Source organism: Alternaria ventricosa, assembly GCF_023758065.1.
Source record: "Alternaria ventricosa strain BMP 2768 chromosome Unknown scaffold_4, whole genome shotgun sequence".
In the NCBI taxonomy this organism is placed as follows: Eukaryota; Fungi; Ascomycota; class Dothideomycetes; order Pleosporales; family Pleosporaceae; genus Alternaria; species Alternaria ventricosa.
In genome coordinates this window covers 1,981,354-1,997,792 of record NW_026055684.1, presented here as the reverse complement: position 1 = coordinate 1,997,792, position 16,439 = coordinate 1,981,354, and the positions used below count along the sequence as shown (strand labels likewise).

Here is a 16,439-nt window from a genome sequence, read left to right as displayed (position 1 = left end):
GCGACGTCAAGCTTTTCTCTCCGTGTTGCAGCGAAGGAGCACACTGCCTGCATTGTTTGTATACACGTGGGTGGCATCGGACCTTCTAAATGGCTGGGCGCAACGGCAGACCCATCTACGGCTCGTCCAGACGGCACTAGGACACGAAGGCCCACCACGCCTGCACATGCAAGCGGGGAGCTTCACTCTTGGGCCCGGTCTCAGCGCGCTGGGGCCCTGCGTCGACTTCTGAAGCTTCCGCCGCGAGCCCATATTGTTATCACTCCCATTCAATCGCGCAGTTGAACGCCTTCGAGGTCTGCAATTGCCCGCATCTCGCCCAGCATGAGGTTCGTAATCCCAGCAATGCACCCGCGCATGCGCCCTCCAATCGTCGCACAGCGGGTGATGTCAACGGAAACTAATGCGCGTATCCAGGTTCGGTCAACAACTCAAGCAGTCGCTCAACAAGGAGTGGATCTTCTACTACATCGACTACGAGGGCCTTAAGAATTCTCTACGCGTCCACCACATCTGGGATGAGAAGTCGGAGCAGAGCTTCGTCGAGCAGCTCGAGAAGGAGCTCGACAAGGTCTACACGTTCCAGCGCGTCAAGGCCGAGGAGATTATCCGTCGCATAGCAGCGTCCGAGAAGGAAGTCAACGATGCCGTCGCGCGCGCCCAACAGGACCCCCAGAACGCCGCCAACTACGAAGAAGACTTCGATCTGCTCGAGGAAGACCTGAGCGACATTATCGCCGACGTCCACGACCTCGCCAAGTTCACCCAGCTCAACTACACCGGCTTCCAGAAGATTATCAAGAAGCACGACGTACGTATTGCATAGCTGGCACTGAAACAGAGCTAATTGAGTATAGAAAAACACCAGCTGGTTCCTCAAGCCCGTCTTCGCCGCTCGTCTGAAGCGCAAACCCTTCTTCCAGGACAACTACGACTCGTACGTAGTCAAGCTCTCGAGGCTCTACGACATTGTTCGCACGCGAGGAAACCCGGTCAAGGGCGATGCATCCGCCGGAGGAAAGCAACAGAACTTCGTGCGCCAGACGACCAAGTACTGGGTGCACCCGGATAACATCCTGGAGCTGAAGCTCATCGTCCTCAAGCACCTGCCTGTGCTTGTGTTCAACCCCAACAAGGAGTTCAACGAGGAAGACTCTGCCATCACATCCATTTACTTCGACAACACCGAAACATGGGAGCTATACCAGGGCCGTCTGAAGAAGACCGAGGGTGCTGAGGCTATACGTCTGCGTTGGTATGGAGGCATGTCTAGCGACACTATCTTCATTGAGCGTAAGACGCATCGCGAGGACTGGACTGGCGAAGAGTCTGTCAAGGCGCGTTTCAAGCTTAAGGAGAAGAACGTCAACGCATACCTCCGCGGCGAGCTCAGGCCCGAGCAGATCTTCGAGAAGGAGCGCAGGGAGCAGAAGAGACCCGAGAAAGACATCGCTTCGGACGAGCAGCTGGCCCGAGAGATCCAGTATCGCGTACTTACCCGCAAGCTCGAGCCCGTTACACGCTCCTTCTACCACCGTACCGCTTTCCAGCTTCCAGGCGATGCTCGCGTTCGTATCTCACTCGACACGGAGCTCACCATGACCCGCGAGGACAACCTAGACGGCAAGAGACGTGCTGGTGACAACTGGCGTCGCATGGACATTGGTGTAGACTGGCCGTTCAAGCAGTTGCCTAAGGAGGACAAGGAGCTCTTCCCTTATGCTGTGCTCGAGGTCAAGCTTCAGACACAGGCTGGAGGAGAGCCACCGCAGTGGATCCGCGACCTCACGTCTTCCCATCTTGTCGAAGCTGTGCCCAAGTTCTCCAAGTACATCCACGGCACAGCCACGCTGAATCCCAAGCGCATCAACTTGATCCCATACTGGTACCCGCAGATGGACGTCGACATTCGCAAGCCTGTTAGTCACAAGTTTGGCATCGAGCGTCCCGGAGCGAGCAACGACATCAGCACAAGCGGTAACCTTGATGACGATGACAGCGAAGACGAGGATGCCGTCATGGGCCTTCCTGCTGCGAACGGCAATGAGGACGATGACCGACTAAGGCGGCTGCGCGAGGCAAGGGACGTCATGGAACAAAACGAGATGGAAAGAACCCGCGACTACGGCACTCTTACGAATGGCAACGATCCCAATGCGCTGGACATTGAAGAGCGTGTCGCCGCAGGACGCACTCGCGACGAAGATTACCCCATCTACGACTCTGACAGCGACGACGAAGATGAGGAGTACGAGGCAGCCAAGAAACAGGGAGGTCTCCGCTATGCGCGGAAATGGGTAGAACGCACTGCGACCAACGTGGGCTCAACACTGCTTTCGACAGTCGCCACCGTTATCCCCAAGCCAACTCCTACCGACGTTGGTGAGGGGGGCTTCTCCCTTGGTGTACCCTCATGGAAGCAAAAGGGAGAGGTGAAGAGGTTCAAGGCTCCCAAGGGCAAGCGTAAGTTAATCCAATCATCTCACACTGCCAGCCCGAACTAACATACTATCAGGCATCCACGTCCCCGTCCGCGTCGAACCCAAAGTCCAACTAGCCACCGAGCGCACTTTCCTCTCCTGGCTCGAATTCTCCATCCTCATCGGTTCCATTGCCGCAACCCTGCTCAACTTTGGTGACCCCCTTGCTTTTGCGGCTGCGTGGGCGTTTACCATCATCGCCTGTATCGCGCTCTGCTACAGTGCAGGCTTGTACCTATGGAGAGTGAACAAGATCAAGGAAAGGAGAGCGGTTACGTACCACGATCGCTGGGGTCCTACGCTACTCTGCTTTGGATTGTTCTGTGCTGTAGCCGTCAGTTTCGGATACAGGTTCGGAAAGGGTGGTGTTGATGGTGGGCTGAAGGGCGATATCAAGGGTTGAAAGTGTTGGGTATCGGAACAAATACATAGCTGATGGGGTTCGACGTTTTGAAGTTGTCACGACTGACGGATGGATGGTTCGAAGTAGATGGGAAAGATGGGAGTGATGCATTATCGGCGTTACGTGTACATAAAAATGTACATAATAATGGGTATTGTTATACTTTTGACCTCTTCTGGAAATCATTGCAAGGAGTGAACATGGCTATCCTAAGGCTTTCACCAGTGACACCGCAAGACGGGATGGTGTGCACGTGCTATCTCGCAGGCGGTCGAAGAGTATAAATTGCTCTCGCTCAAGGCCGTGTCTCTTCTACCATACTCTATTCACGTTTTTGCAACAAAAAGGTACACGATCGTTGCTCATGTCCTTCTCGCTGTTTCCAAAAGACCCAGGAAGCAAGACCATGGTCAGCCTTGCCTGCTTCAGTCACACCGAAACAACAAGAGAAATGGCCCATGTCTGCCTTTGGCGGATTCGCTGCCATAGCCTAGAACAAAACTATACAAAATACATGTCGTTCTCCGCCTATATTGCATTCGCCTGTCTCCGCTAATTATCACTGTCGAGAAAGCACACATGTCTGGGAAACGCTTGAAGTGCACACCTCACTATCCAAGTATAAAAAGTACCCAAATTTTCGTCTTTCAACTTCCTGTCTACATTCCAGCCTTCTGCTCTTACCCTTTCCAAAAACAATTGATGACCTCAATATGTCTGTCTCTCTCAGAACTGAAGCTTACTTTGACATTTCTTTCTTTGAGCTTTCGGTATCGAGAAGAACACAATCGCTCAGCATGAGCAATCGTCTGCCTTTTTCAAAAGATCAAGAGATACGAGAACCTGCTTCTCTGTGAGCATTTGGCTTCGAAATCTCAAAAGTCAAAACTGATGTGTACTCCTTGCTCGCTTAGGGCGCTTACAATGGATAGAACCAAAGACAATGCGGTACAGATCATGCGAGCAGAGGTGTTGGCTCAAAATACGAACGATGTGTGGGCTTGGGTATAAAGACACTCATCTTTCGTCCTTTTGCTCTTTCCTCTTGACTCACACATCTGCTTTGTGTTTATTACCAAAATTCGGACAGTTATTGTTGATGTCCGTCCTCTTCTCCTGAAACAAAAACCCGATCGTACATGGCGCTGCGCGCTCGTCGTTGCTTCGACTGTTGTTCAGCGGAACTTGTGTTCAAATTCCCCATGACCTGTTTGTTGGCTTCGGCTATTAGACATAAGAGGGCCTGCAAAACACGAGTTCCTACATGTCATGTGTTTCTCGGAGAGAGACGAGTAACAACTGATGATCTAGGACGCTGCTCCAGCCAAAAGATGGTAGCAGAAAGACTATGTGATTCAAGAATCGAGACCATTTTCCTGCCAACCAGTATCAAGTCCCTCATTATATATCTCCATCCTCTTCCCCAACTATCCACTCAGTACTTCGGCTTGAATGGCAACGTAGCCATAATCTTCCCCACCTCCGCCTGCAACCCAAACAACTTATACAACCATTTGATAATAACAAAAAAGCTCTCCGGCTCCCCCATATGCTTGAACCCCTGCACAAACCGCGCCTCCTTCGGTGCCCCATGCATCAACGCAAGATAATAATCATCGATCGGGAAAATCTCATCTTCAGTCCCATTCACCAGCAGCAACCTCGCACACTCTTGCTTATCCAGCGTGCCATCATTCAGCAACGAGAACTTGCTCATGGCCTCCTTCTTGAAGGCCTCGACGTCGTTGCCGTAGCCCCATTTGTAGGCCAGTGTGTTGGCGAGGTCAAAGGGATACTCAAGGTGATTCACATTGTCCAGCCATTCAGGAGCGAACATGTGGTGGCAGCCTCCGCCGAGGGCGACGACGCCCGCGAGCTTAGGAGCGTGTGTGTGCGCGACGCGCATGGCGTAGTACCCGCCTGTGCTGAAGGCCCAGATGGCGATTTTCTTTGCGTCGAGACGCGGTTGCGTGGCTACCCAGTCGAAGAGCGAGCTGTAGAGACGGTCTGGAGATGTTGGGTCGGACGCCGTGGCCGGACAGTCGCCTGTGCCGGGTATCTCGAGGACGATGGTTGCGACGCCGACACGGCGCCAGCCTTCCATCCATACGGCTAGCTCAGTGCGGTATCCGTCTAGTCCGGTGAAGATGATGAGGGTGGGTACGGGGTTTTCTTTCGAGGCGCTGTCCGGGACGAGGTGATACACGGGTATGTGTTCGCCTTCGTCTTGGTTGCGATGTTTGTGTGGGATCATGACTTCATGGACTGGATGCTCCCGCATTCCTAGGCCTTTGATGCATACTTCTTTGCCTAGTCTCCAGGTTTCGCGCTGAACTTCGCTGCGTGGTGCTGGGAAGCGGCTGATGCGGTACACAGCGCTGGAGCGCAAGTAGTACTCTGATGCTTTCTCTTTCTCGCCATTCTTCTCGGCCTCTTCGGCTATGGACTTAAGCTTTTCGGCTTGTGGGAAGTAGATTTTGGCGTATTCGTCCCAGTTGTAGGGCTCTTTCATGTCTTTGGATACCATCTCTTTTACTATCGGCTCGAAGTCGGAAGCGGTGCCGAACATGAAGGGGTATACGCCCATTTCCGCCTATGAAGTATCAGTGGTGGAATCCAATGTGGTTGCGGTCTTCGTGTATGTAGTTAGAGTATCTGGTGATGTACATACAGGCTTCTTCCATTTCGTCTCCCAAAGCTGCTCATAGGACTCATGGTGCTTCGCCGGCGTCTTCAGCTTCTCTTGGATGAAGAACTTGCCCCCTGGTGCTGCCATATTTGCTGCAGTATTCCCTCGATATAGTGTGTATCTATCTTCTTAGTATGACGCAATCCGTATCCAGAGATGCAGCAACGCGTTGACGAAAGGTGGACAGTTGGGATGAAGACGCATCAGTACTCGATTCGAAATATCATATATAAGCTGCCAATCTATTCATAGGCTTCCCGCTCGGCACAAGTTCACGCACGCCGATAATGTTGCGGCAATGGTGTCGCGGTTCGCTGTTCGGGCATTAAACGTTGCGGCAGGGCCCGCGGGCGGGGAGCCGAAAACTGAAACCCATTGTCCATATACAGCACGCGATCAAACTGTCTTGTTCTGCTCAGACATCGGCTCCTGTCTCCCACCGCGAATAAAGCACGCGACATTGTCCGCAATTGTCGAAGAGAGTGCTCGTTATGTACGAATAGGCTTTTTTCCCTCCTAGAGTTGTCCTTCACGTCGCAAATCACCCAAAGGTATTCCCCGTGCTTCAAGCAAGACGTTCGCAGAAAATGACTTAGTATATCTCTCTTGGATGCATCACGAGAACATTGGCCGCTAATCAGAATCCGAGTTCTTCGTCTGTCCTGAAGTCGTTCATGTTTTCATATTCGGTTGTCTAGGTCTGACACATTCGTGAAACATGGCTCATGATCCGTATCCATTACTATGATTGCCAAACCACCCCATACGCCAGTAATGCTACGTTGAAACTATTTGTGTGCTGGATGGAATTAGCAAACCTCAATCAAATCAGACTAAGATGGACTTACGAATGCCTTCGGTGGGCTTGGGCGTTACATCGACGACCTCCGCTGCGGGCGTCTTGACCTCAATAATGTCCTTCATGAAGGGGAAGGTGAGCACCTCCTTGATGGAGTAGTGGTCGGTCAAGAACATGACCAGACGGTCGATGCCCATACCCCAACCACCAGTGGGTGGCAGACCGTACTCGAGCGACTGACAGAAGGTCTCGTCAATGAGCTGTGCTTCGTCATCACCGGCCGCCTTCTGGTTCGCTTGCTCTTCCTGTACACATGTTAATATACATCTTCTCGGTGCAATTATTTCGAACTTACGAATCGCAGACGCTGATCGAAGGGGTCGTTAAGCTCAGTGTAAGCGTTGCAGATCTCCTTCTTGCATACAAAGGCCTCGAAACGTTCGCAAAGACCAGGAATATCGCGGTGGTATTTAGCAAGTGGCGACATGACCTCGGGGTGACCGATAATGAATGTAGGGTTGATAGCAGTCTCCTCGATGAACTCACCAACCAACTTGTCGATCATTCTTGAGTTGGTGCGAGGTTCTGAGCAGTCGACCTTGACCTTCTTGAGTACATTCTTGAGGAACTCGTTGGTCTCGGCAGTGTGTAGCTGATCCGCTGGTGGGAACTTCTCGCCGGTGGCCTCCTCCAATGCCGGGATCATCTCGACTCGCCTCCATGGCCTTGCCCAGTTGACGTTGTAGACCTCGCCGCTCTGAGTGTGGTAGACGGTCTCGTAACCGCCTGTGACCTCCTTGACCAGCTCACTGACGAGCTCCTCGGTCATGTTCAGGACGTCGTTGTAGTCGGCGTACGCCATATAGAATTCGCAGGTGGTGAATTCGGGGTTGTGGGTAAGATCGATACCCTCGTTACGGAATTGACGGCCGATCTCGTATACCCTCTCCAGACCTCCCACTACGAGCTCCTTGAGGTATAGCTCAGGCGCGATACGCATGTAAAGCTCCATGTCGAGTTCATTGTGGTATGTCTTGAATGGTCGCGCGGTCGCACCACCAGCAATCTTGTTCATCATAGGTGTCTGAACTTCCAAGAAGTCCCTTTCGTCGAGATACTTGCGGACGGCCTTGATGATCCTGCTCCGAGTAATGAAGGTGTTGCGTGTTGAGTCGTTCATGATGAGATCGAGGAATCGGTTGCGGTGACGTTGCTCCTGGTCTTTGTAGCCACTGTGCAGTATTAGTACCATCATGCCTAAAGTTCTGAAGTGAACTCACAAGTGCTCCGTCGGCAACATCCTCAAGCAAGGTGTGAGAAGGATCACCTCGCGCGCGAAGATGCTCAACTCACCCTCACCACCCTTCTTGGGGCTGGTGCGACCTGGGTATCCGATGACGCCGATGATGTCTCCGCGCTGGATGTTCTCATGCTGCTTCTCGAAGGGCACGTCGGCCTTGGCTTCCTGCAATTGACACATGACCTGGATGTTGACACCCTCAGCCTTGCCTGGACGTTGTCAGCTATGACGATATTGTTGCATCCAATATACGTACAAACGTAGAAGTGCAGCGCGTTGGAGGCAGAGCGCTGTGTCATGACGCGGAGACCGATGCGAATCTCCTTGTCGGGCTCAGTCTCTCCCTTCTTGAGGTGCGAGTAGTCGCGAACATAGTCGGCGAGCTTGTAGTTGGTGTGGAACTTGTGCGGGTACGGGTTGGGTTGCTTGGAGGCGCGGAGAGCGTTGATCTTGTTAGACCGGATTTCGAAGTATTGCTGCAATTGGTGAGCAACAGGATCAGTTGAAAGAGGCAAGTTCGATGCGCACGTTTGGGTTCAATTCCTCGACGTCGTCCTTCTTCTCCTTCTTGGGCCGCGCAGGTAGCGACGCCTCCTTCTCCTTCTTCTTCTCGTCCTTCTCGCGCTGCTTCTGGCGACGCTTCAGTTCACTCTTGGAGATTTTCTCGCCGGTGACTGGGTCGGTGTGCAAGTCCTTGGTATCGGTAGCCGGTGGCTGTTGTGCAGGTTGTTCGTCCGCCATTGTTGCGATGTTCGGTGTTGCTCGTGTGGGCTGCGCGACGAGATATATGCCCCGCCAACTTTTTGATTTGACTCACCCCGCCATTGACTGGCAACCCGCGGGAACAAAGTTTTTCCATCCGGTTATGGGGACTCATACCTCACATCACCGCTGCACTCTCCTGTAGTCATGAACGCATTGCAAATACATGTTACTGTAGACACAGTGCCTGGGAGTTGCAGGCATCGCACGTGTATCAATTCATCCTTTGACCACCCCACATACGACAAATACTGGACAAGGTTTCGTCATTTCGATTTGAAACATGAGACAGCCGTAGCAGTTGTCAGCTATTACACATTTTCAAAAAAGTTCGTGGTAGTATCTGTAATGCAACCTTGGGGCAAAGTGTGTTACGAATTACAACACACGGTGCCAGGCTTGACCAACATCATAGTACTTCTTATCTGACTTACTCCAAGATGTCCGAGCAGAGCTTCGTCGTCATTCTGACTCTACCCGAAGAGTACACGATAAGGGGACGGCTCACACGGTCCATGCCCGAATATAGCCTCCAAGGATCTTCTAGTGGCCGCAATATGCGCAATACGAAGAAGACGCGCAGCATTGGGCATCTACGGCAGCACATCTTGCGTCACCTTAGCGACGGGATGAACAGTGGGAACAGATCATCTCCAGACCCTGTGAATCCCAAGATGCTGCCACGGGAGGACCCTGTGTTCGCCACTCTTGACAGCTGTCGATGTTGGGCGTCTACTATTCGGCCCAAGTCCGACCGATAGTCTCTTCTCCGCTTCCTGACGCGCAAGCCATGTGAGTTTTCTTAGGCAAACTCCTGGGTGAAACCTTGATTGTAGAAGTTTTAACAAGTTTTTGACGCAAATTCTTACCTTGTGGCCGTCCATCCACGGTCGTGATGCTGGCCCCGAGAACCTCCTGTTGAAAAGCCAATTCATCTCCCCGCATTGTCGTCAAGTCTAGTGAGACGACTAGAAATAGTTACCATGGGAATCATAGACAGGGCGACAGTCCAGCAGATGTTACCATAGTGACTGAACAGGGCGACAAGCCACATGGCCTTGACAATAATCAGAGCCACGAAGTAGCGAATCTGAAACACGCGTTGAAACACCAAACTTGGGGTATCATAAGGCTGATGCTCGCTGCAGGTGCGGCTAAGGCTGGCTGCAAGACATGTCGCTGTATGCCCATAGCGCGTTTCTTCTTTGAATGCCGAGCCAAACTCTGTCGATGCAATATCGTGACTTGCGGAACTGGTCGGGATGCAGGACGCAGCGAATAATGTGTTCGGACGCGTTCAGGTTCGTTCCACAGACCACTATGTGAGCTTCCTACTAGATTGAGGGTATGGGATAATGCCGATGTCGGAAGGTAGCAACGATAGATAACCATGTGGACGTAGAAGGGGGAAGCGCGCGAGAGGCTAAGGCAGGTACGGCGATGATGAAACAGGAAAACATGGCATCCAGAGCGCGTTCCTGCAGTACTGTATGTTGAACGGTAGGCTAGCGGGGATCTTTCTAGTGGAATAACAATGAGGTCGCAGATGCGGCCACATGATGCAGATTTGCGAAGTCGCGGTATCAGGAAGTTGTTTTTCACGATGACGCGATGATCTTGACGCGTGATGGACACTCAAATACCCACGTGCTTTTACGTCTGATCGATGAAGCAGGCACGATCCGTAGCCGCACCTTCCCGGCGGTTAGTGGTGAAGTAGTCGCAACCACCACGAAGCGTGGCCTCGAAGAAGGCCTCGTGGGCACACTTCTTTCGAAGAGACTATCGAGCGGCACACGGTCCGCCTCCTAAAACCACTTACCAGCAGCCTTGTGAGGTTTTAGCGCGTATCATATCGATAGCTCATCCGCTCAGCGTTCACGGGATGGCTCTCACATCGAAAGCTGGGGGAGAGATCACAAGACTACGTCATGTGTAACCACATTCTCGATCCCGACGCCATGGGGATGGACGGATGGCTAGGTGCAGACCAAACATCATGAGCACAACCCTCGATCGCAGCAAGCTGTGCGATCGGACAAAGTTGAGGCAGGGAGGGGAGTCCGGTTGTACGGCGCTGTTGACGCAAACAACGCGAAGACGCGTCTTGGGCAATACTCAGAATCAGCTGGAAGGATCCTGATGACGACGCCCATAAACTTTGCACAGGCAGTCAGCTGAAACTGCAGGCAAAGCAATATGGACAAGAAGATGCTTCCTACGACTCGCAAAGCCTATCGATAGCTGAATAGGCGAAGATGCGTGCAATCGATAGGGAGGCTGCAGGCGAGCTGCAGAGGCAATCATAATGGGGAGGGCTAAGATTGTGACGCGGGCCGCCGAACTGGTGGCAGGCGGGCGCAAAGCTGGAGCCCCTATTCCGCGCGACTCGGCCACCCGATGGCATGAAGACGATAAGATTTGCTAATTTGGGCATAGAAGGGGGATGGGTCGACGCGTGGTTCGAGCGCCCTGGTGCCGATACTGTGGTTGGGGAAGAAGCGGTGGTGGCGAGGATTTGGTGTTGTTTTGATTCTGCGTGTTGATCAACAAACACAGCACGTAAACACGCACACCTGAACGTGGCAAGAGCTCCGCTGCAGCGCCTCGCAGTGCGACTGACTTGCAGCAGTCTGGCAGCGGTGGAGCTCTACGTGTCTATATTTGCAGAGCCCACGCGGGTCGCCTCTATGACTGCTTCACTTTGTGCTGCAGCCGTGGATTCGATTGGCAGGCAGGGCTAACGGGCTTCGCTGCAGGGCGTCACGAAGTAATAGGCGGGTTGGGATGCACGGGCCCCGACGCCCCAACTTTCCTGCCACACGCCCGGCGAAAAGACACCCTGCACATGAGAGAACGCGTCTCTTCTCATATACCACTGCATTCCCAGCCGATCGCTATCGAGCGCAAGAAGGGTCTCTCCATCGCTCGATCGCTTGCACTCTCCCCTCGCCATTGCATCATCACGTTGTGACGCGCCTGCCGTGTGTTGCGACTATACTTGCCTAACGTGCGGAGGTAAACACGCGACGCCTGCGCCCTCGCTTCCCCAGTACACGACACAGCAAATCACCCTCCGACACGCCGTCAACATCAACACGCTCTCTCCACCTCCAGCCATCCTTTCCCCACCAGGACCCTCCATCACCAGGCCTTGTATGGAGCACCACCGCACTTCGGCCGTTGCTTGTTGAAGGTGGAATCACGGAACCCGGCCAGCATCGAGCACTACGCCATCGCGCGCCTGCCGACGACATTGCACGCATTCATACCACGGCCCGCATCCACCACGCGCCAGCAGGACTACCGCGCCATCGCTATCGACTGAAGACTGCACCCATCTCCATGCACTCTGCGCCTGCCTAAAACACGACAACACGTCACGGGAGACATCGCCGCCCGCCATCTGCCCGTCTCATCCCAAAACATCCCGACTCACTCCAGACGCCACGGTCACGAGCAAAACTCTGCATTGAGTCGCTCTCACTACGCGAACCATGGATTACGGATATTCGCCCAGTCGCGAATGTGGCACTATGCACTTTCCCTCACCAACCGGACCCCACAGCTATCGACTCGACAGCACCCACTTCTCCCACCTCCAGGAGCTCCGCCGCTCTCTGTCGCGCTCACCCTCCAAACAGTCGCGCTTCCAACTCCGCAACGCCGACACGCCCCGCTCTCCCATCTCGCCCCTCGCCATTGCGCGCGCATTCTCTCCCAAGGCGAACAAGGTCACCAGCCCCATCGCCAACTTCCCTGAGTCACCACTAGCGCAAGCTGCACCGGCCAAGAAGAAGTTCTCCTTGCGACGCTCAGGCCCTTTCCGGTCATCGCCGCGCACGCGCAACAGCAACTCCAAGAGTCCCCGGCGACGCGCCTTGGCCGAGACCTCCGACGTGGGCAACGCGACGCCCTTCATTACGCGACACTCGCCCGGCCAAGAAAACACCCCCGCGCGACGCCCAAGCGCAGAGTCCCCCGACACCATGGACATGGACAAGCGACTCGAAGTTGACGACAAGCCCATCAAATTCGAGTTTGCGCGCCGCCCCGAGCTGTCGCCCGCGCCACCAGCAAAGTCAAGCCCGCTCAAGCGCAATGACGGACTGATGAACCTCAGCGGTTCGCCCGGATCCAGTCCCATGGCAAAGCGCCGGAGCCTGCACGGCGTGTCGAGCCTCGGAAACGACTTTGAGAGTATATTCGACCCGTCCCCCGCACCGCGCATCTCTGCCGACGAGAGCTCGCGCTTGTACAATGACATGACGAACGGCTTCTCCTTCAACAGCTCACCTATTTCGGGTGCTACATCACCAGTCCGCCGCACAACGTCACTGCGCAGGTCGACCCTATCACAGCGATCCAACACCCCACGGAAGCCGAGCCACGATAGCGAGTTCGCAATGCCTGGAGCCGCCGCCTCCAAGACGCGCAACCGCATGTCCCTCGACAGCACCGTCAACTCAACCACCCAAGCAGGGCCCGTCCAGACGCCTTTCCGCAAGTCTACCTTTGACGCCGGGCGCATGGGCTTGCCAACGCCATTCCCTCGCGGGGCCGGTGCAGCACAGCCGCACCCGCTATCGCACGCGCATACACCAACGTCTGCTTCATCTAGCCTGAGCGGCACACCAATGGCTCCTCCCCGGGCTCCAGCTGTTCAATGGGGCGGCCCTGCATTCCCCCCGCCTCCGATGCCCAACAACCCACACTTCTCTCGCTCACTTCCCATCGGTATCGGGCGCCCACATGCCCCAGATGGTGAGCAGTCGACGCAAGACTCGTTCGACACACCCTTCAAGATTGCGCCACCGGCACCCGTCGCCTTCTCGACTGGCCTTCTATCCAAGAAGAACCGCAATGCTGATGAGCCAGCAGCAGGAGGCATCTATGTCATGCCCGACACGCCATCCAAGCGCCAGTCTTTCCCCCCTGCTGCAGCAGACCGCACTGTCAACCTTGACACACCCTTGGTCAAGAGGAATGGTAGCCTCTTTGGCAATGAAGCTCGCCCACAACATCAGTTCGGCACGCCGAGCACACCGTTCAGTGCAAACGTATCCAAATTTACAACAGATGCTCTCGGCAGTCGACCAAGCATCTTCGGTGGTCTGAGCGGGACCATGCAACGCCGAGGCAGCTTCGTGAGTATCGACGGTGATAACGACGAAGATGTCCAGCCAGACACACAATCACCGACAGCGAACCGGATGGGTGACAGTCAATCCAGTGCAGATGACATGCCACCCACACCGACCAAGCCCAGTAATGGGTCCAGCCGTCGTTCAAAGGAGAGCAGCCTGCGCCGTAAGACGTTCCGCTCGCGCCCTTCCATTGGTCAAGACACCTTTGCGGTACCCGACAATGATGGTCGGCCAACGAGTAAGTACACATCTCGTATAGATTCAGTGGCTTTTCCGGATGAAGACAGCTCGTCAGAGGACGCTGAGTCTGAGTCAACGGTTAATAAGTCCCCCTCCGCATATGCCCTCAACGCGAATAGGAGTCGACTGCTGCGGCAAGCCAATACGTTGGCTCGCCCTCTGTCTCTTTCGCGGCGGGTTGCCCGCACATCTCTCCAGTCGTCGGATAGCGAGAGCAATACTAAACAATCTACAGCAGCTGGAAGCCTCTTTGGCGCACCGTCACCCCAAACTCCCGCGCACGAGTCCTTTGCCCCTCTCGATGCGAGCAAGCTGTCAATCTCCGGTAACCGACGGGGATCGTTCCCCTTCAACAGCAGCTTTGGCTCCTTTGCGCCCGCCACACCGACAACGCCACGTGACTCCGGCTTCTTTGGAAGTGTCCAAGGAGCTATCCCGATCGGCCTGACAAAGAACGATGTGGATGAGTCCCTGAGTGAACGATTCCACGAGATCAAGCCTCTCGATGGCGGAGAAGGCGAATTTTCTACAGTGTATCGTGTGAGTCAACCGGTCAAAGTCTCGCCGCTGAGGTCGCCCGCTGGCAGCCAAGTATGGGTTGTGAAGAAGTCGAAGAAGGCCTACATTGGCGCAGGAGACCGTCAGAAGAAGATGCGTGAGGTCGACATCCTCTACGCTCTTCAGGGCCACGAGCATGTGTTGGACATCAAGACCCACTGGGAATTTGACCAACACCTATACATCCAGACCGAGTATTGCGAGGGCGGTAACTTGAGGAAATACCTGGACACTGTTGGCTTTAATAGCCGTCTCGATGACTTCCGCATCTGGAAGATCCTGCTCGAACTTCTGATGGTATGTTTAGTTATAGTCTTTGTTCACAACACCGCTAATCCATTTGCAGGGTCTCAAGTCCATCCACGATGCCGGCTACATTCATCTCGACCTCAAGCCCGCTAACATCCTCATCGACTTTGAGGGCGGACTAAAGATTGCAGACTTTGGTCTGGCGAGTCAGTGGCCAGCTCCAGCTGGCATTGATGGCGAAGGCGACCGCCACTACCTTGCACCCGAGCAACTCTCTGGTCGATTCGATAAGCCTGCCGACGTCTTTGCCCTTGGCATGATGCTGGCCGAGATTGCTGGCAACTGCGTTATTCCCGAGAATGGCGACTATTGGCAAAAGCTACGATCTGGCGAGTTTCAAAACGTGCTTCCCAGTCTGACTTGGAGCGCCGACAGTAGCACACTTAGTCGGGACTCCCATGGCGACCCGGTCTCTGAGCCAGCGAGGCCTTCTATGGATGGCTTCCTCATGTCGGACGCCGCAGAAGACTCAATGGCGTCCATTACAGTCAAGCCAGCCTCTAACCCTGAAGAGGAGCTGGCCCGCGCACCTTCATTCATGGTGCAGCGCAACGACCCTAACTCGATGGATCATGTCGTCTACGCCATGCTGAACCGAGACCCCGACATGCGACCTACTGCCGAGCAAGTCCTTCAATGCTACGGTTGCCGATGGGTTGAGTCAAGACGCCGCGCTGGTGCCACCATCTACGAAGGCAATTTCGGACCCAGCGATGAAGTCCTTGCCACTTATGCCGATGAACACCAGGATGGCCTCTTCGAGGACATGATGGATATGAGCTAAGCGCTTACGCGAGGCTGCTCATCATTCACTATTGTTCTCTTGTTACTACTCCGCTCCGTTTACTCCGCACAAACACTGTCTTGGTTACGACGTGCATCTGCAGCCATTTTCCGAATGTCCTGCGATACTGTGGTACCTCGACATCATCATCATCATCATCAACATCACCCTTGTACACTATTCTGACGATCTGGCGTTTTGAGATCGAAAAAAGGGGAAAGCACTTCTGATGCTTCACGACTCACTCTGCGACGAGTCGCCTGTTTCTGTTTTACACTTTTCCTTTGTTTTCTCATCACTGTTCTTATTACGAGCTTCTGAACGTTACGGCCACGATATCTTGGGGTAACAAGGTTGTCCCTTTTTCGGGCAGGTTTTGGGTTTGGCCAACATCTTGGAGTTTTGTGCGTTGCATATTGCATCCCCCCACGAGGATACCTTCGCAGCTGGAAAATAGCGCGAATGGGGATTGGCGTTCTTCTTCTTTGTCTTCTTCTCTTTTCGTATTGAATGACTGGTACGGCTTTACTGTATCAACGTAGGGGGTTCTGAGTGGAGTTGCGGAGGCTGGGTCTCTTGGAGCCGGTTGGGTTACGGCGGTGGGTGGGGACGGCGGCCATGGAAGGGTAATGTTGAAAGAGCAATATCACTCACGATTTCATGACCCAAATTTTTAATCTTTCTTGCGACTTGTGATGTGATGTCATATGCTGAACTGCACCGCCATTGCGTCTATTCCAGCCCATGAAGGAAGATGGAGGGTGCGAGAGGAGATCATGTGCTTTAGTCCCTTTCACAAGACTGGGCTTCAGTCCTTGGCTTACACTGGGTATTGGTGCCGTGTATGTACCAAGACAGTTGTCTAAATACCGAACGTACACCAAGGATGATCCTTACTTCCATGGAGAATACAAGGCCGCTGTAATGACAGACTGACTAGGCATTGATCTTTCTCTGCAAGTGCGGTC

General features: G+C 53.9%; 4 protein-coding genes across 4 annotated transcripts; 2 read left to right on the top strand and 2 right to left on the bottom strand.

Annotated features, from left to right (window-relative positions):
• Positions 1-324: 324 nt before the first annotated feature.
• J4E93_003344 (uncharacterized protein) lies at positions 325-2,883 on the top strand (the record flags this gene model as incomplete). The annotated part of the gene is made up of 4 exons (XM_049341283.1): positions 325-329; positions 418-811; positions 858-2,463; positions 2,516-2,883. The coding sequence occupies 4 exons, from the start codon at positions 325-327 to the stop codon at positions 2,881-2,883; spliced, it is 2,373 nt and encodes a 790-aa protein (XP_049202165.1).
• A 1,435-nt stretch (positions 2,884-4,318) lies between these two features.
• On the bottom strand, positions 4,319-5,659 carry J4E93_003343 (uncharacterized protein; the record flags this gene model as incomplete). Its single annotated transcript, XM_049341282.1, has 2 exons — positions 4,319-5,476; positions 5,555-5,659. 2 exons carry the CDS (start codon positions 5,657-5,659, stop codon positions 4,319-4,321), a joined length of 1,263 nt encoding a protein of 420 aa, XP_049202164.1.
• A 741-nt stretch (positions 5,660-6,400) lies between these two features.
• On the bottom strand, positions 6,401-8,412 carry CLA4 (Protein kinase; the record flags this gene model as incomplete). Its single annotated transcript, XM_049341281.1, has 5 exons — positions 6,401-6,676; positions 6,727-7,603; positions 7,652-7,880; positions 7,928-8,147; positions 8,200-8,412. 5 exons carry the CDS (start codon positions 8,410-8,412, stop codon positions 6,401-6,403), a joined length of 1,815 nt encoding a protein of 604 aa, XP_049202163.1.
• A 3,518-nt stretch (positions 8,413-11,930) lies between these two features.
• On the top strand, positions 11,931-15,471 carry J4E93_003341 (uncharacterized protein; the record flags this gene model as incomplete). Its single annotated transcript, XM_049341280.1, has 2 exons — positions 11,931-14,675; positions 14,725-15,471. 2 exons carry the CDS (start codon positions 11,931-11,933, stop codon positions 15,469-15,471), a joined length of 3,492 nt encoding a protein of 1,163 aa, XP_049202162.1.
• Positions 15,472-16,439: the final 968 nt, after the last annotated feature.